At 40.5% G+C, this 19,799-nt stretch overlaps 1 protein-coding gene and 1 long non-coding RNA gene across 3 annotated transcripts; one reads left to right on the top strand and one right to left on the bottom strand.

Annotated features, from left to right (window-relative positions):
• Positions 1–89: 89 nt before the first annotated feature.
• Positions 90–6,505, bottom strand: il11a (interleukin 11a). The gene is made up of 5 exons (XM_077204893.1): positions 6,424–6,505; positions 5,640–5,800; positions 2,529–2,621; positions 2,072–2,233; positions 90–1,072 (listed from the first exon to the last, which is right to left on the bottom strand). Exons 1-5 carry the CDS (start codon positions 6,428–6,430, stop codon positions 899–901), a joined length of 597 nt encoding a protein of 198 aa, XP_077061008.1. The 5' UTR covers positions 6,431–6,505; the 3' UTR covers positions 90–898.
• Positions 958–17,487, top strand: LOC143713843 (uncharacterized). 2 transcript variants are annotated; one of them, XR_013195319.1, is made up of 4 exons: positions 958–1,079; positions 9,177–9,256; positions 15,766–15,863; positions 16,431–17,487. It is a non-coding gene; the product is annotated as an uncharacterized LOC143713843 (long non-coding RNA). The 2 variants fall into 2 exon arrangements; XR_013195318.1 differs by lacking the exon at positions 958–1,079 and adding an exon at positions 6,601–6,813.
• Positions 17,488–19,799: the final 2,312 nt, after the last annotated feature.

Genomic DNA, 19,799 nt, shown 5'->3' on the forward strand with positions numbered 1-19,799 from the left:
CGTGTATCAAGAAATCAAATAAATAATATCATCAAATAAATAACTAGTCAATAAATAAATAAATACATAAATAACGAATAGTTCTGAAAAATTAATTGTATAAAAAAGAAAAGGCAAAGGAAGATTTACGGTTAAATGGAGCGTCAGAAGCAGGATGTCGACTGGAGTGCACTGTTATTTTCAGATCGGACTCCTTCAATGATCAGGCTTCAGACTGTGACAGGGATGGACTGGGACTAAAATTAAATGGGCCTGGGACATACAAGGCCCATCACAACCCACCACAGATAATCGGCCACTACAACATCGCACAAAGCATTGGGGGATGTTTAAATCTTTCTCACATGATTCAACTTTTGTTTGTCCGATATGGGGTCAGATGATTTAATGTGCCCCTTTTTATGACTCAATTTACCCCTATCTTGGGACTGGGACTGGACCCTATTTTTTGAGAGTTCATACTTCTATGGCACAACATTTCAGATGATAGAAAACATTCTGAAATAAAATTAGGCCAAATCAATTATTGTCTTCCTGCTTCCATATGCAATAATCATTATTGTGCATGACTGGAAATGCAGAATTGTGTTAGGCACAGATTCACTCTCATGCTTATAGTTGGTTTGTAGCGAACAGTAATGGAGGTTTGAATGAGGCTGAACAAGGGTAGGTTGTGAATGGGTAGGAGAGAATAAGTTGAAATATTCAACTTCCATCCTTTCATTATTTTCCAACAAGTCGACCCAGCCCACTGGGAAAAGTCCCGTTGCTCCCTATGGCCAGTCCATCCCTGGACTGTAATAATGATCGAGTCCTTGCCTTTTTTGCTGTATTGTAAAGAGAATGTTCACCACTGAGGTTTTTCTTTTTTCTTTTTGCATGATAGCGTTCAGTTTCCTCATGCTGGTAATCTAGATTTAAGGGTAAGGAACACTCGTGAGGCCCAGTCACAGAAGAGCCGGAACTGCTGCAGGAGTTCCTGAGAGGACTGAACCACCTCCCAGTGAAAGGCGGGATTAGGTGGAAGTGAAGGAGAGGGAACGGGGAGCCGGGGAGCCTCTGCTCTGGTCATCTGAAATGTAAAAAAAACAAAAGTCACAACCATGAATGCACCGATGATATTTCCATGTAACTATAAATCATAAATTAAATATATATATATATATTAGTTTTAATGATTTCCATTACACGAGAGGTGATGTTAAAACTTCATGCTGATTTGTACTCGGCTTTCGCCAGGATAAGCACCAACTAAGACATTACTTTACAGTAACCTATGCTTCTCCATCCATTTACGCTTCTTTCCATATGGTGATGTAAATCTCCTTCTGTCTAGTGTTAACACGCGTCAGCACACACAACGGCTGCAACCACAGTGCGGTCCCCCCATGACAACCGTCTGGATATATATATATTCTATTATACACGACTGTTCAAAAGTTTGGTGTTGGTAAGATTTTTTAAAGTTTTTGATTCTCACCAAGGCTGCATTATCCGATTAAAAATACAGTGAAAACAGCAATATTATGATTTTTTTTTTTACAAATTAAAAGTACAGTTTTCTGTTTTAATATAGGCCTATTTTAAAATATACAATTGCTGTGATGGCAAAGCTGAAATTTTAGCATCATTACTCCGGTCTTCAGTGTCACATGATCCTTCAAAAATCATTTTAATATGCTGATTTGCTACTCGAGAAACATTTCTCATTATTATCAATGTTGAAAACCGCTGTGCTGCTTAACATTTTTGTGGAAACCATGGAAAAACTTTTTTTTTTCAGGATTCTACGATCAATAGAATCTACGATCAAGAGTATATTTGAAACAAAAAATAATTTGTAACATTATAAATGTTTTTACTGTCCCTTTTGATTAGTTTAATGCATCCTTGCTGAATGAAAGTATACATTTCTTTTTCTTTCTTTTTTTTAAATCTTACTGACCGTAAACCTTTGATTGAGTATTATACTTTATATTTTTACTACATTTTGGAGGTTTTATAAACAAGAAATAAGCCAATCTTGAAACAGTTGTATTGTTTACTGAGAGATGTGCGTCTGAGCACGTACCTGACGTTGTAAGGAGTTTATGAGGCTCCTAATGTGGGAGATCATGTCCGTCAACTTTGGTACTGAGTTGTGGTGCTGCTTCCGTGTTATTTTGTTCAGCCACTCAAAATGGTGCTCGAAGGACTTCAAGTCCGCATGGAGCTGAGAAAGAGTGGGCTTGAACTGCAAGAGAGAAAAAGAGAAAGAGACAAAAAGAACATTAATAAAATAATGCAGAACAAAACAACATGATAATGTCATAGCAAACTAACCAAAGAACTACTTTGTACAAGCAGACAGAAAAAGGGCCATCCATAGGGCAGTGCAACTGGTGCGACCCATGCATTAGGGACTCCCAGGCCCCGCAATTATGAAACGACCAATTGGGACCCCCTTGCTTGGGATGGCTCTGACCTGTTAAAGAGGTAAATAATGAAAATAAATGGCAGCACGAGGGCCTTTTTGTCCTCATACACACCTCCAGAGTGGTGAGGTCGCTGACTCTGCTGCTGATCGCTGGAAGAGACTTGAACCTGTGGTGATCAATCTCTGCACCAAACACCGGGTCTTTCTGAAAAGAAAGGAAAAAAGGCAGAACTGGCATCAATAAAAAGTTAAAAACTGCATATTGCACACACATGGAAACGTCATGGCACTTTTCTCTAGTCACACCTAAGTTCTAGATCCCCAACTTTGAACTCAACAATCAAAACAAAAGAGTAACAGTAGTGCCAGAAATGAAATGACTGGCATCCACTAGCAGAACCACCGCAGAATTACAGGGAACGGCAGTAACCCAGAGTTCCCCGAGCTTTAACTTCTGAACCTAGACAATTCAAGTTCGTGACCTGAAGCCACAGGATGTTTTCAAGAGGAAGAATAACAACATAAGCAATGACTAAGGAGTTTAAAGTGGAATAGACAACACTGGGCTGCAGGGAAACTCCAGGGTCAGGACTAAAAAAAGGTGCCATGACGTATGGGCCGGTCCGTGCCTTGCTGCACTGTCATCACGTTGCACTAGAGGGAGACAGAAACAAACTCAGGTGTTTGTAAGACATCATAAGGGGCAACGAGTGACCCTAACTTGCTCTCGTCCGTGTTTAGACAATGCATTACAATATCTGTGGTTCCTAATGTGGCCGCCAAGTGAACGAATCAGAGACTGTTTACAAGTTATCCGAAGGGTTGTTTGTGAGCGCTAATGAGTGCTGATAAAATGACAGGTGTAATGCTCCCCTTGTGTCTTTCAAGCCCCGTCAGAAGAGGAAAACAACATCGCAGACCAATCAGAGGTCAACGTGACGAAAATAATAGCGTGCTCAAGCCAGCTTTCTGTTTGGAATGATGTGTTTTTTCCTTGGTTTGTTGTTGTTTTTGTGCTCCCTCAGCTCTGCATCCCTCTATTTTCTCTATCTAGGCTCGTAGCAGCCAAATGATGACACATCCATCCTTTAGCTCAATTGTCCATCTTAGTGGGACTATCATCACACACATGAGCACTTGTTGTGTGTCTCTCATCCAGAGCACTCTCTGATCTCTTTATCTCCTCGGTCGCATGTCCCCTTCTCCCACCCCACTCTCTCCGTTTGGATCATGACCTCACTCGACTGATTCTTGTGCCCTCCCTCCTCCCGTCTTCCTGAATGCAAATACGGGAATGTGATAAATCGGAGTGATTTTTATCAGGACACTTTGCTGTGGAGACCGAAAGCTAAACAAGCAGCCCCACACCTACACAGACCACAAGTATTTACAACATGCACACTCTCACCGGCACGCACACACGGTCATACAAACATCGCATGTATACACACTCTCACCACCTCACACAAGTAACAGTAACACATTCTGTACATACACGCACACACAGAGTTTTATAGCTTTCTTGTGGGGACTTTCCGTCGACTCCCATTCTATTTTTCTTTCCTAGCCTTGACCCCTGTAAAGTGGAACTCCATGCAAGAAGAAAAGAAACCAAAATAAATGCTTCATGTCATTGAAAAACTAACAAAATGTTTTTCAAAGTGTGTCGGGCCCTTTTGTCACCAGTGGGGTCTTTGATAGAGTTCTCTGCTGTAACATCTGGTGCACATATACAAGGCGGCAGACGCAAAACTCCCTTATATACAAGACGCACACATACTCACAACAACCATTATTGTGTCTAATTGAAGCAAAGAGCTGGAAGAGGTGGCATGGGATTTTGGATCCATAAGTGATGGATTCAGATCAGGTGATTCTCTGTGCTCGAAGGAAAATCTGTCCTGTTCGAGATGAGTAATCATTTGAGTTACACATAATCTCAATGAAAACTGGAACCAAAGACTATGCAGGGTCAAAATAACAGCAGAAATATATCTTAAAGGGGTAGAAATGAAAATAAAAAGTTCTATCATCATTTACTCTCTCTCATGTCATGCCAAAACGGTATGACTTTCTTTCTTCAGTGTAACACACAGCAACAAGATATTTTGAAGAATGTTTAAAACATTCCAATTTTATTTTAGTTTCATTTATATACTATCATAGTTTATATTTTACATTTTGAATTAGCTTTTATTTTTATAGTAATTTTGTTGCATTCCTTTTTATTATTTTTTGTTGTTTAAAATATAAAATATTAAAATACATTTGTTTTTTTATTTCAGTTCTCTCTCTTTTTTGTGTGTGTCCCACAGAATAAAGTCATACTGGCAAAATTAGGGTGAGTAAATTATGACAGAATTTTCTTTTCTTTTTTTGAACTATCCCTTTTAATACGAACCCCAATGATCTGGAATCGTATTCCAACAAATAATCAAGCCTCATCCTACGCCATTAAGCAGTACATCTGTTAACATTTTCATTTACAGTGGAACTACATAGAAGGCATCACTGTACTTTTCACCTTTTTGTGCCACGTGCTTCACCCATGCTGGTAAACAGGACTTCCAAGTAAGTTACCATGGGAACAAGGATCTGTTTATGTTTCCGAGGTAGGAAAGGGGGGCCTTGGAGAGGTGAGGGGGGCAATGTGGGTTCAAGACCCTCAAAGTACAGATCTCCATCACATAGCAACCACAAAAACCTGACTAAAGCCCACAGCATTTCGCTCTCAGATGGTCTGAGCGCTGGATACAAGCACAAGGCTCGTTCTGAGCCATGCAGATCGTGTTTAACCCCCATCCCGTAGGTTCAGGCTCATTAGGTTGAAAGTTTATGAATGTTACATTGCGATCTTTGATGGTGTCTGGGATGTCAGCCCTGCTGCTGGGCCTGAATCAAGGGATCTGTTTTTTTTTTTTTTTGTCAGATAGAGGCAACAGTAATGAGCCTTATCTGCTCCCACATGGACTCAAAGCTACCGCAATCTGCTATCTCAGCTCTAATATGAGCCAGCTGAATAAAAAGCCGATTGATGGGTGTGTGCGCATGTTTGTGTGTGAGCGAAAGCGCCAGAGATAAGCCAATTCCTGTCCACAAATCTTTTGCAAGGAGCATTATTATAGCCCAGCTGTTCAGAGGCTCAGATCAAGATCTGATCATCATCAGCATCTCTGAGTACAGTGTGAGCTTCCTCTCCCGGTGTCACAGCAGATCAACTCACCAGTAGGTCCTGAGTCAGCTTCAGAAGGTGTCTGGTCTGATTAGTCAGCTTGTCAAAGTCGGTTTGGATCCTCCGGGGGTGGGCAGGGAAGGCAGATGCTAACAGATGCAGTTGAGCCAACAGCAGCGAGAGGAGCAGCGATGAGGAGGAGTCACCCAGCACTGCGGAGGAGAGCAAATCATTGATGCACAGCTATAAACAACACTCCAATGTTCGTCCCAGGAGCCCGTGCCACTCTTATAATGGGGCCGTGTTTCCACACGTTCAAAAAGCATATCAATAGTCTTAGCCCAGAGGACACTTCTTTCATCTTTTGGGGAGAATCGCACATGTTGCATCAGACTTAGAAGAAGAAGCGGTCCGCTGAAGCTGACGTGCGCCCTGAGCGAGTAACACTTGATCCATTATTCCTGTCGACATGATAAATGCTTCCCTAATGAACTAACCGCGAGCACCTCTATTCATTATCCTGTCAAACTAACTTTACACATTAACACTAACATCTCGAACAGGTTTCCATTAAAAAGTCCCGCATTTATAAATCACATTGAAGGCTTGTCAGTTCAATAAATCAGTAGGGATGCTTACTAGTTAGGCATAGTTTTATCTTAGGCGGCATAAATTACTTAAACAGAGGGTGTTTTAATAACAAAAGGCGATTAGAAGAGTTAAAGCAACAAGTGTCAATCGCAACAGTGGAAATAGCAAATTAGAGACGGTGATAAAAAAAGGAAAAAGGTTAGGCTACAGAGCGAATGTAGGCTATAAACAATTTGACACTTACATTTCATATTTGTCCAGGTCCTTGTTTTAAAAAGCAGATAAGTTGCAAATAAATACGCAGACAAATAAACAAACAAACAAACGTATAAAATGAATAAATAAATGAAGCTCCAGATGTTGTCACGTGCTCCAAAGTTCGTCTCTCTCTCTCAGTATCCGCGCGAACGGCTCGCGACAGTAGTTTACAGAGGGAGAGCGTGAGGTGAGGAAGAAAATTAATGAATGACAGAAGTGTAGGATTAACGAGAACAAGAAAACAGCACCAAAACCTGACTGTGTCCAGTTCCAATAGTTGTTTAGTTTTAACAAACGCGAGTGAGGATGGAAAGAGACACGGCGAGGGTCAGAGAGGTGTATGGAGGGAGAGACAGAGAGAGAGAAGGATGCGAGGGTAAGTCTAATTTTTCGCGAAGTGAAATGTTTAGGCTTGTTTAAAACTTCCTTTATAAAGACGGGGGTATGACACATCCTGAGTCACCACTTCATTCATAAAAACACTCTCACACACACACATTCGCCTTCTCAGAGCGCGCTTCCCGCCCCTCGGCACTGTCTGTCTCCTTTTGCGAATTTTTGAAAGAAAGAAAAAAAAAGAAGTTTCTGTTGTTTTTATTTTTTTTCTCTGGCAATATCATATTCTCTAGGTCTGCCTATCTCTCCTGCTATCTCTCTTCCTCTGCACCATCCCGCTATGGCAATCAAATCGTCCATCTCTTTATCTTTTAATCTGCAGATCTCTTCCCCTCTCTCCCTTTATCACTGCAAAAGTTTAAAAAGCCCATTGTTTCATTTTGTATCAGTCACTCTTGAGTTTGATAACTCTCCCGTTCTGTCTTTCTCTCAGCCCCGTTATATTAGGAATAAATAAATAGGCTGCATTATTTGCATAATGTAATGTAAAGGGGGACGCTGCATTGCGCATATTTACCATATACACACACCTATTCAAACTTCGCTCCTGAGACAGCAGTCTGTTATTTCCACCCTTTTCGTTCACTGACGCTCCCTCTTATTTCTCTCCAGGGTAAAGGAAAGAGTGAGAGAAGGAATAAAAGAGAAAGGTGTTGCATAGTAACAGTTAGGGAATTTGCAGAACATTAGCACTAACCCTTCAAGAGCGAAAAAGAGAGGCAGGCAGAGTAAGAGAAAGAGGGAGAGGGGGAAGGATAATTTAGCATATACAGAAACCAGTGCACGGCACTGGAAACACAGAGTCACATGCAATAAAGCATAGCACAGTGTTGCAACAGGAGCAGAGAGGAGTTTCCAGACAGAGAGAAAGTATGGCTGAGGGGTTAATGCAACCTTACATACACATGCGGCATTAATAGCTGACCTTTCCATATTCACGAAAGAGAAGAAAAACTCACTCAGGGATGTAGGAACGAAATGTGTGAGAGGGGGGGAATGTTAAGGTATGGGAATGATTATCTGACAAAAAGTGGGGGAACACTGGAGCTATGGCACAGTGCAGGCACTGGGGTTTACATCCAGCCTGCATCCTAATCCCATAAAAAGTCCTCCATTTTCTTGGCACTTTTGATGGATCATAGGTCAAATAAATGACAAATAAGAGTTTCCACAATAAACATTTTTTAAATCTTTTTAAACACATTTCAAGCTACATTAGAATAAAAAATTTACTTTTTATATTCATGCTGGTTTCATATAGAAAAATCGTACACCATTTTTCATGAAGCTTACATTTAATGACAGTATGTTTAATGAAACGTATCCCCCAGTTTTGATGGTTGCAGCATCCTCACTCACACTTATCCATACATAAAGCCCTGTTCACACACAAGCATTAATTTTCCCACTTTCTCATACACTCTCTCTCACACACACACAAACACACTCACACGCACACAGGGTGTGTGGATGTAATGTGGTTGCAGGGTCACATTCTGGTTTTGTTGGGTCAGCCGTAAAGAAAAAAGAGAGGAGAGAGGAAGAGATTGAAGGAAGGGAAATGGATGAGTGTGCAGGAGCGATGGAGGGATGGAGGGAGATATTGACACACTCGCTCTTTTAATTTCCCACATCAAAGAGCCGTTTGAAGACACAGCTGGGAAAAGAATAAAAGAAAGAGTGAAGTTAGTCACTCACCGACTCTCTCTGCCTGCATGCCCTGATGGGGGTCTCTTGGGTGGTTGTTGGTGAGTCTGTTTAAGTCCCTAATCCAAAGGGCGTGTGTGTCTGATTATGTGTGTGTGTGTGGGGGGGGGGGGTGTTAGCGGGTTACCAATCAGTGGTGATTGCTTTGCTGTATGCGTGTGTGTGTGAGTGTGTGGTCCTGCTTTTCAGCCCGTCACATCACTGATCACTGAACGCTCCAGAGGGAAGACCGGTAGTCTGAGCTGTCCGGTCACAAACTTTACAGACATTACACCAACTCCCACACATTCGCACACACTCCTCGATCACGGGGGAAGTGAGACACAGGTGGGGAGCAATAAGAGTCCAGACATCCTGGTACCTCATTACTGTAATATCCCCTATTATGAGACACACACACACACACACACACACACACACACACACACACACACACACACACACACACACACACACACACACACACACACACACACACACACACACACACACACATTCATTATGTCCATGTTCACACGCTGCCAGATCTCCCCTCCTAAAAATACACATACACTGCAGCACGCAATAATACACACACTGTTTCATTGGCCAACAGGCTCACAACTCAGAAATGGTTTTTGTTGTCTTTTTTAATAGATTCCTTTGATGTGTCAGCACCCTAGGCAAGACGGCAGAAGCTTAATTGGAACAATTAAGGCACTAATGAATTTCAACAGGTGGGTAAAATGCTGAGTTTAAGAACTACTGTTAAAAAAAGATGTTTACTTTCCTCAGGAATGGGCAGTAGGCTTAGGGAGACTGATGGTTAAACTCAGTAAAACAGTGGAACTCAAGAATAAAACTTAAAAGTTCTAGAAAGAGTATATTCTTTTTTGTTTCATTTCACAGATAATGCTTAAGTGCATGAACATTGCAATTTTTTTTTTAAAGGAACAGTGATTTATTATTATTTATGGCTTTCTTTTGTTTGTGGAACACAAAAGAAGTTTAGCAGAATGTTCTTGCACTTTACCACACAATGAAAGTGAAATTGGTGAAAAGTGTAGATGATTAGATCTTTAGATATATAATGCAATTAACCTTAAAGGTGACATATTATGCCCCTTTTCACAAGATGTACTATAAATCTATGGTGTCCTTAGAATGTGTCTGTGAAATTTCAGCTCGAAATACCACCCAGATCATTTATTATAGCTTGTTAAATTTTCCCCTTTTTGGTTGTGAGCAAAAATGCTCAGTTTTTGTATGTGTCCCTTTAAATGCAAATGAGCTGCTTCTCCCCACCTTTTAGTTTGTTTCTCTTTAGTTTTCTGTTCCCTTTGTTCTATGCTGCATACCAATTTTCCTACTTATACTATGCCCTAAAAGTATGTACTCTTTTTATGAAGAAAAAGTACATACTTTTGAGTGTGTAGCAAAAGTGTAGTCAAGCTTTGGGACATACTACTTCATCATCTTTAACGGACCGATCTGTTGCGTGCATCTTGTCACTGTAAACTGCCCTGTCAATCATCTTGTCACAGTTAAGTCCACCATACAATTTAATTTAATTTCCTACCGTTTCGGAGAGAAATGTAATAGCACTTTCATCTGCCAGTCGTGGGTCTTTCATGTGGAGACTCTCCTCATGTCTTTCCCATTTGAATATAATGATGCATTTAAAAGTAAATGGCTAAACGTATCTTTACAAAGTTCACAATGCTGCTGCAGATGCAATATAATGTAGACAACATTAAATAAATACATTTTCGTCAGGTTAGATACTGATAATTAATCACTCAAACCCCTTTATCTAAACCTCTCTACATAACCGGCGGACTCGCGTGTCCTCCATGTGTGTAGTTTTTTAACACTTGTCACTCGTGTTTGTAGTTTTAACCGAATCCTCGTCCAACGCTCGATGGATTGTGGGCAATATTAGCCGTTATAGTGTGCATCGATCTGCACTTCGGATTCTGACCGGAAATAGTAGACCATCTGGGTATCTTTGGAATACTCATTTCAACATACTACGATTCGGGACGTACTAATTCTATTTCCGAATACTATTTAGGACGGATAGTATGCGAATTGGGACGCACCCCTAGTTTCCCGCTAGTCATTAGTTGTCATGGACACTCTTTTATTCACACCTGTTCATTATTTAGTCATCATCACTGTGTGTTTAAGTGCATCTTCTTCTTGGTTTAGTTGTCCTGTTCTATCGTGTGTTTGTGGCTACACACTGTTATTTTGCCCGCTCTTTATCTTTGGATTACCTGAGTTTGTATTATTTAAAACCCCTTTTGTTATTTAAACTATTTTTGCATCTTTATCATCATCCTCTGGACTAAGTCAGACAGAATACCGGACCAACAAAGAAGTGAAGATGAAGATTTCCTCCATTCATGTAGCTTCCATGGGGAGCTTGCTCAAGGCCAACAGGGTTGTGATTTTTATCTCCTAAGGAGGAAGAGACCTGGAGGAGTATGTGGAAGAATTCGTCGGCATCTGCCACCTCACTTATTGCATCAACATCACGCTCATGGAGGGGTTTATATCGGACTCGACGAGGAGATCTGGTTGGTGATGCCGTGAGAAAACTCCTGCTGGAGGCTGTCCAACGGATCTTCTTTTGGAGTAGGCAAAGAGGAAGAAGATTTCGTGTCCAGCGTCCAGCCACACTCTACATTAGTCACCAGCCCAGAGCCAGACCCAGCACACAGATCAAGCCTGAGGCAATGCTTGCTTAGGAGGCAGAGCCAGCAGCCACATCCGTCCCGAAGGAGAAGCCAGAGGTCCTTCCCAGTTTCACCTCGGCCCGTTAACCAGTTGCCTCTCCCCTGGCTCCTCGGCTCCACATGGGACCACCGTCCCTTCGGTTCCATTGTGCTCCCTCATCCCACAGTCTCCATCTTGGTCAATCGTCGCCCCACCATCACCACGGACTTCCTGTCTGCTGCACTCCATCGATCCACCCCAATGTTTCCGTCGGGCTTCTCCATTCCTCAGGCTCCACCAGCGTCACCTCAGTCCTCCGGCCCCCTGGCTCCACTTCAGCCACTCGTCGCCGGGACTATAACTTGGTCTCCCAGTCCTTCTGCGTCACTGGGTCTCTCGGCCCCACAGACTCCATCTCCAGGCATAATTGCTGTTGTTTGGGCTCAAATGACTATCTTGTTTCCACCATCCATCACTGCCACGGTGGGTCGACTTCCTCATGGCCGTCTCTTGGGTCACTTTGGGATCTCGTCGGCCGCCCGTTCTTCCCTGGATGCTCTCCTCCATAGTTCCTCCCATCATCTCCTCCATAGTTACTCCCATCATCTCCTCCATAGTTCCTCCCATCATCTCCTCCATAGTTCCTCCTATCATCTCCTCCATAGTTCCTCCCATGATCTCCTCCATAGTTCCTCCCATCATCTCCTCCATAGTTCCTCCCATCATCTCCTCCATAGTTCCTCCCATCATCTCCTCCATAGTTCCTCCCATCATCTCCTCCATAGTTACTCCCATCATCTCCTCCATAGTTTCTCCCATCATCTCCTCCATAGTTCCTCCCATCATCTCCTCCATAGTTCCTCCTATCATCTCCTCCATAGTTCCTTCCATCATCTCCTCCATAGTTCCTCCCATGATCTCCTCCATAGTTCCTCCCATCATCTCCTCCATAGTTTCTCCCATTCATCTCCTCCAGAGTTCCTCCCATCATCTCCTCCATAGTTCCTCCCATCATCTCCTCCATAGTTCCTCCCATCATCTCCTCCATGGGTTCTTCTGCTGTCAGCTCTGCCGTGGTTCCTCCCAACTGCCCCCCTATGGGTTTCCAGCGCCACCCCGGTCCCTCGTTCTCCTCCTGAACCTCCACCCTTCTTCCCTCAAGCCATCTTGGCGCAAGGCAACGCCTCCCCGGAGGGGGTGTTCTGTCATGATCTGTGTATTTTGTTTCATTTTCATGGACTTTTAGTCTGTTTCTAGTAAAAGTTTTCTCTGGTCTAGTTTCCTGCTAGTCATTACTTGTCATGGACACTCTTTCAATCATCACACCTGTTCGTTATTTAGTCATCATCACTGCGTATTTAAGTTCTTTGTTCTCAGTTGAGATGTCCAGTACTATCGTTATTATTTGTGTTATTAACCGGTATTATTTGTGTCTACACGGTGCTTCGTTCCCTGCTCTTTATCTTTGGATTACCTGAGTTTGTTTTATTTAATAAACCCTTTTTGTTTTTTAAACTCTTGCATCTTTAAAATCATCCTCTGGACTAAGTGAGACAATATTCATTTGTGATGTGTCATGCAGGGACTTCTAAGAACGTCCTTTACCATTTATCCCTGTAAATTGTATTAATTAATTTATGCAGTAATTCATAGTTTTACTCAAAAAACATACATTTTACAGTAAAACTATAATGCGAATAACCAGTTCTTTAAAAAAAATAATTTTACTGTACAAATTACTGACTTTTTTTAGTGTAGTAAAGTTTTTTTTTTACATGGCGCTAGTAAAGCTAAAGTCATGAACTCGGTTCCCAGCGTATGTGTTCCATGAACTGAAAAAATTAAGTAAACTGTATTGTAAGTTGCTTTGGAAAAAAGCACCTGCCAAATTCATAAATGTGAGTAAAATAATTTTTTATAAATGTAACTCATATTAATATTTCATGTCACGTCTGTTCTTAATTGGTAACATTTGATAACATTTTTCACGGCATTCATAATCATAATCACACTTTCATTTCCCAAAACAAAACCTCAAAGCAGTTCACCATCATTTGGCTTTAGTCTACTTTGTTTTTTACTGCCAAACTGCATGTGCAATTACAACCATATATTTGTGGAACCATTTATTTGTCTTGAATGGAAAACTATTTTAGGAATGCTAAATGTTTTAGTTTAACAATGTGCATGTTGGGGATGAATAATTTTATTACTCAGTGTTACGGAATAAGTTTATACCAGTCTGAAATTGGCAATAACATGATTTGATAAAAGTAAGGATGTTTAAATATACGTAGCAGCAAAATAAATCATACTTTGTTTAATATTCTGTTCTCCAGTGTTTTAGGCCATAATTATGATTGTTCCATGCATGACTGCATATCACCGCCTCAGTCATGAACACACACACACACACATATTGGTTGTCATGTTTTATGGGGAGATAACATTCCTCAGACATAATGATTTTTATATTGTATAAACTGTATATTCTATCCCCTAGCCCTAAATATACCCATCAAAGAAAACTTTGAAATTTTCAAAAAACATAATTTAGTATGATTTATAAGCTATTTTCCTCATGTGGACCAAAAAAAAAAAAAACGTTCGCACAAGGACAAGATAATTCAGATATTGCCATCTTTGTGGGGACATTTGTCCATAACATAGGATATACCAGAACCACGCACACACCAATATCATCAGTTGGCAGAGCAGTGTATGACACTAAATACCTGCAAAAGCACGATCTGATATATTTGAATAATTTCTCTACCATCTCATCAAACCCCCAAGGGAATTTCACAATGTCAGAGGTGTTGAGAAAGAAAAAGAGGAAAAAAAAGTGAGAGTGTCTGCAGGAAGATCAATGTGTGTGCGTATGTGGGAGGATGTATAAATACAGTGAAAAAGACAGATAATTCTTATGACAGGATGTTGTTAATGTCCTTTGACCCTCGCTGACTGCTCCCATTCTTTGTTTGGCAGAGAAGAAAGAGGTGTGTCCAGAGCAACAATCTGGCAAGCCCCCTTCACCTTTCCCAAACTGTGTGCCCCTCTACAGACGTCAGAGAGCAACTGAGTGTGTTAATAGCTCTATGGGAAAAGCAAAAGGGGGGAGAGAGAGAAAGAATGACACACTGCAGGAAGATAATCATTGGGCAATAAAATGACGTCTCAGAATCGGTCTCACAATGCTGCAAACACAAGCATGTACGAACACACGTGCACAGGAAACCACACACAAAACTGCTGGATTACACCTCTGCCAAATGATATTCAGGCACATGGGGGAGAACAGTAAATTTTTTTTATTAGGAAGTTTACAATCCAATATTTAGTATTCAAAATATTGATTTTCTGATTAATATTATTTGTTTTTTTGAAATCCCAAGATCTTTAATTAAATATAAGATAACAAAGGATGTATACAAGTAACTAATGGCAAGAAAACACTTCTCTATTGAGTTGCACTCCTAGGCTCATATAGCATGCAGTTTCAATTCACATTTAAATGACTCTTATGAACAGTTTTTTTGTCATTGAAAACATATATTAAAAAACAATGTAGTCTGATTCACAATCAATTGACTCCTATGAATTGGATCTTGTTTGAGAATCAAAACATAGCTCAGCCAGCGTAGTCCAGATCATAAAGAAATTACTCATTTGAAATTTGAAAAATTGAACTCTTTGATTTTGGGAGGGGGGGGGGGGGGGTGGTGAGTTGATTATTACATTTGTTAAATAAATAGAAATTGATCAACAGTTAATCTATTTAACAGATATAAGTGTTTTAATAAATTAAATAAATAAATAAACTTAATAAATAATACATTAAATTAACTAATACTTTTTTTTAATTAACATTCTCGCAATGTTCCAAGTTACAAGGTCCCTGTAAAATTCACAGCATTACTTGAGAAAGAGTTTATATTATACAAGCAAAATGGGCATTGTAACAAAAACATACCCACTTAAATCAAAATCGAATCAAATCTGGAAACATGTATCAATGCCCAGCCTTATAATTCACTACATTTTGTCTTGCCGACGCACAGACACACACATACGTACACACAGAGTTGGATTACAACTAACTCACTTTGAATTTATCTCTTAAAATCTGACGTATTGGAGTGTCATGATATTTTATTTCCTTAACACACACATACAAACAATGGCTCAATCTGGTTACGAAAATCCTCCTAAATGGTAATAAGTAGTTGTAAATTACGCATGGCAGTAGCTGTCTTCCGGTCCTTAGAGCTTGGCAGGAGTGTGCCAATATTACGCACACAAACACACACTGATGCAAGCTGCTTGCTGGAAGACATTAAGATTTGACATTAAGAATGAGTGTGCTGGTGGTTAGGTCAGTAGGTGAAATAAAAAATATGTTTTAATGGAAAAGAGGAAATAAAAGAAACTATTTCTCCTTGCTTAAATCATTTGTATGAAGTTGTGTTTTTTGATTCATTTTCGTTTATTTACTAATACATTCTATATTTTTTACATGCACTAGAATAAAGACTTTTGAATGAGCGAAAGGTCAGAGAGAGACCAAGGGAGAGAAAGAAAGTAGGAGAACAGAATGAAGATGGAGGACAACCCACGCAAAAAGTAACATTTTACAGTCTTTCCATACTCTCTGCACCCTCTCTCCCCCCTCTTCTTGCGTCTCATCTGTCCATCTCATGAGCATGTTAACATTTTGCAGACTTCAGTTCAGTCTGTTAAAGCACGTGCATACAAACACAGGAATGCTGACCGTCCCGCTCTTAGTCTGCTTAAACATTCTTTCCTCACCTGTCATTGTATGTGTCTTGTCTGTATCTCAGACCATCAATTTCCCTGTCTGTCTCAAAAATCATTTTGCTCAAGACATGTTTTTTTCCTGTTTTCCAGTTTAAAAAAAATCTAAACAACCTTATTACTTGAGAAGCAAAATTTTGCACTTTTTTCAGACACTATATCTTGATTATAATTTTTATTACTAGTTTTAAGTTTATTTATGTACTTTTTTAAAGCATGAATCAAAATAATGTAATATTAGTATTCACACGTATATACTTTGAAAACAAGTCATTTTTACAAACCTAAAACCAACTTTTTAAATAAAAATGTATTTATAAAGGACTATATATATATATAACACAGATATGTCTTTTTGACCTCCATCTCTTCTAGGATCTCTCCATCTTTCACCGCCTCTCCATCTCTCTTCATCTTGGCGGAAGAGTAGGTGTTGGAGGAGAGGGCAAAACATAAACCGGGGGATGCTAAACAATAACAAAAACAAGCGGATGGAAAGAGGAGTGAAGTATGTAAACAGGCCTGGTCACTAGTATGGTATGTGTCTCTCTCTTTTTGAGAAAATTAATCAAGGACAGCTGAAAAAGAACTAAAGACTGATGAGACAAAAGGAAAGACAACAAGCGTGAGTGGGGCTATTTTTAGCACATTCTTTGTAGCTAAAAAAAGACACCCGGGAGACATTGGGCATTCTCAGGGTCTTCGTCAGTCTCGTCTGATAGCTTACAAGTGAGCAGCGTCACAAGCGGCCAAAGGCCAAACTCATCACCCTCCCCTTTTCTGGAGACCTTCTGTTGCACATGAACTGGACCCTCCCCTTACTGGACCCCCCTTTACTTCCCTCCTGCGTCACAGAGGGCTAACTGGAGGGCTGTGTGTTTTCTAAGAAATCTCACGGCTCAAAAACAGAGGAAAGGAAAAGTAAAGATAAAGAAAGGGACGTGGAGCAGGATAAGATATGATGGACGGCTGATGTCGGCTGACAGAGAGACAGTGGGAAGGCGAGAAAGAGGGTGAGAATGTATCAGAGACTAGAGGAGACAAAAGAACTTGGAATGCTCCAACGTCATCGGATTGTCACACTGACTGGGCTTTCATCGTGACCCCAGTGATATGAATGAGGGAAACCTTTGGAGGGCATTCTCATGCTCTTGGTCGTGTGACTAATGCCAACCAACATCCGTACCGCTTGCAAAAATGTGCCATTTAGTCCCACACTGAATCGGCTCAAAGTATAAAGACCACTAATCTCCACTTTCCAATAACTTGGGCATTTCCATTGTGCTGTTAAGCAATGATCCTCCTTATGTCTTCCTGTCTAAGAGATTTCCAGGAGACTTACGTTCATTCTTACTGTGTGAAGTAGCCTATAATTACTTAATATAACACAAACTACAGCAAATAAAAAAACTTAAAAAAAATATATATATTCCTCTGTACAAAATGTATCATCATAGTTCTTAGTAAGTAGTAGTACCAGGATTATAGGGTGGGACAATCTCCCCTGGAGTCATCATTGTGCCCCTCAGGGGGCCATTGTGCCACTACACCCTGCCCGGCAACTACCTTGTTTGCCAGTCTTTTCATTGGCACCGTTATAGAGTCTTTGGTAGACCAGGCTGTCAGCAACTCATTGTTTAGTAACTCATGTTTTGTCTGGCTAGCTGTAATCTTGTGGGGTCTGATGCCACCCTCATGGTGGTGCTGGCTCTTTGCCTGTGCTTCCACAGATTTGCCAGTTGTTCTCAGTGCTGGACATGGAAGTGTGTTCCTCCACTACTGTAGCTCAATGTAATAATTCAGTTATTGTCTTGCTCATCCCTTACATACTGGAGCTGCTGAGGGAGATCCATTAAAGAAACGCCTACTCACCTGTCAATCAATCATATGTTGAGCTAAAACAGGGCAGTTTACTTTTTAGGTGGGGCTTTTAAATAAAGCATGTATAATCATGGCAAAAAATTATTCTTCACTTAGGGGTCAAAAGAAGTTCTAAATGCATTTGCAGCATTAGCCTATACTGTTAGCGAACATCCCAACACCACGCAGCCTGCTGGGAGCATTGTTTAGATCAGTGGTTCCCAAACGTGAGGGGAACAAAATGCTGAATTTTCAATTCATTTAATTTCACCCCACCTTAAAATAACACTAAAACAGAGCATGCATTTCTAACTGAGTAAAAACAGGAAAATGGTGGCGTTGTAAACAAATAATCAAAGTAGGCCTTCCTCATCTTTTTTTTTTTTTTTTCTCGGTTAAAACTGACTGCATAGGCTGCGTGCAGAAAATGCTGCCTTAGCAAATCACACTATAGTAGCTAAGTACTGCCGTTTTTGTACCTTTGCAAAAGTGGGGTTTAGCACTTACTAGCATGAAGAGAAAATATAGACACAAACTGATTTATGGCCCCGTTTACACCTGGCATAAGATGCATTTTGGTCGATCGGATCACAAGTAGACGACGGTAAATACAGGTGTAAACAGGGTCTAAAACTTTTTGAGCTTGTCCATTTTTAACTACTTCCAGAGGTAGTTGAGAACGCATTTGACCGGATTGCTATAGTGTAAACACTCGTGTGGTCGAATGTATTCGATCAACCGCAAAAGACCGCCTACTGAACTAACGAGTAAACATTATGGGAAGTGCGCTAGCCAGATGGGATTTATACTTTGTCAGCATTAATGGAGCTGTATGTAAGAAATTTATTTCAATTAATCATAAAACGGCCCTGATATGTCACTAGACATTAAGAAATCATGTTCATTTCAAATACTTATATCACTGACAACAGTAGTCCGGCCAGGATATTGTCATTTAAAAAGTGAAGTTGCAGCCCTCAAATGATGTTGATGTTGTCATGTTGTGTTTTGGTCTAATGCGCCAACCTCCACCTATCTGCCAATCACGAAGTCAGTAGTGTTGCGGCATCCGGGTTGCCAGCTCTGCTCTAGTTACCACAGCTGCAGCTACAAACGTGTCGGAATCGGATAAAAATAATGTCTAACGTTGCGAAACCAAAAAAAACTCGTTATGAATCCGAAACATTCGTGACAAAGTCCGAAATAAAACAAGGATCTTTAGAGGAGATGCCTTTGAAAGATGGAGACGGCTGAAACGGAGAAGAATTTCTGGACAGGTAACTAAGATTCATCTATGTTTGGCTAACTTGTACTTGATGTAAATGGACATTTCAAATATTCATGACAGTCGAACAAAGTTATGCATGTTCGTGCAAAGTAACGTTACGTTAGCTCATATGGAGGAGGTGGGTCATCGACTTGAAAAGGTAAGGAATTGTTTGGGTAATAAAAACACAGAGTCGTCATTGCTAACATTAGCAATGAATGCATTATCAGAGCCTGTTTCTCTGTTATTATGCTGAGACGCTGAGGAAAACAACATTAGCACACCCATTATTGTTTATTGTTTATGCAAGTTCTACAGGCAAAAATAATAGTATGACATGTTATCTTTCACATCACATATTTTAGCGTTATGGACGTGTACTGCAGCAGGGTAAGTTAAAAAAATACAGCTGGTCGCTTTCACTAATAGCGTCAGCTAAATGAATAGGTGTATCTTTTATATCGGTTACACACAGTGACAGAGGCTTGTGCTTGCCTTGTACTTACGTTAATGACAGATACCTACCGTTACAAGTTAGACTAACAGCGACTGTTCTAATGCACTGTCACATACGAGCGTACATATTTACGAATATATGTGGCTAATCGCCATTAGTA

Source organism: Siphateles boraxobius, unplaced genomic scaffold, assembly GCF_051911475.1.
Source record: "Siphateles boraxobius isolate OS27281-9 unplaced genomic scaffold, OSU_SipBor_1 12, whole genome shotgun sequence".
NCBI classification, from domain to species: domain Eukaryota; kingdom Metazoa; phylum Chordata; class Actinopteri; order Cypriniformes; family Leuciscidae; genus Siphateles; species Siphateles boraxobius.

Coding starts and splice junctions, on each gene's coding strand:
- il11a (XM_077204893.1), bottom strand. Junction 2,622..5,639: donor AGCTGACTCAGGACCTACTG/GTGAGTTGATCT, acceptor CTTTCTTTTCAG/AAAGACCCGGTGTTTGGTGC. Junction 2,234..2,528: donor GCGACCTCACCACTCTGGAG/GTGTGTATGAGG, acceptor TCTCTCTTGCAG/TTCAAGCCCACTCTTTCTCA.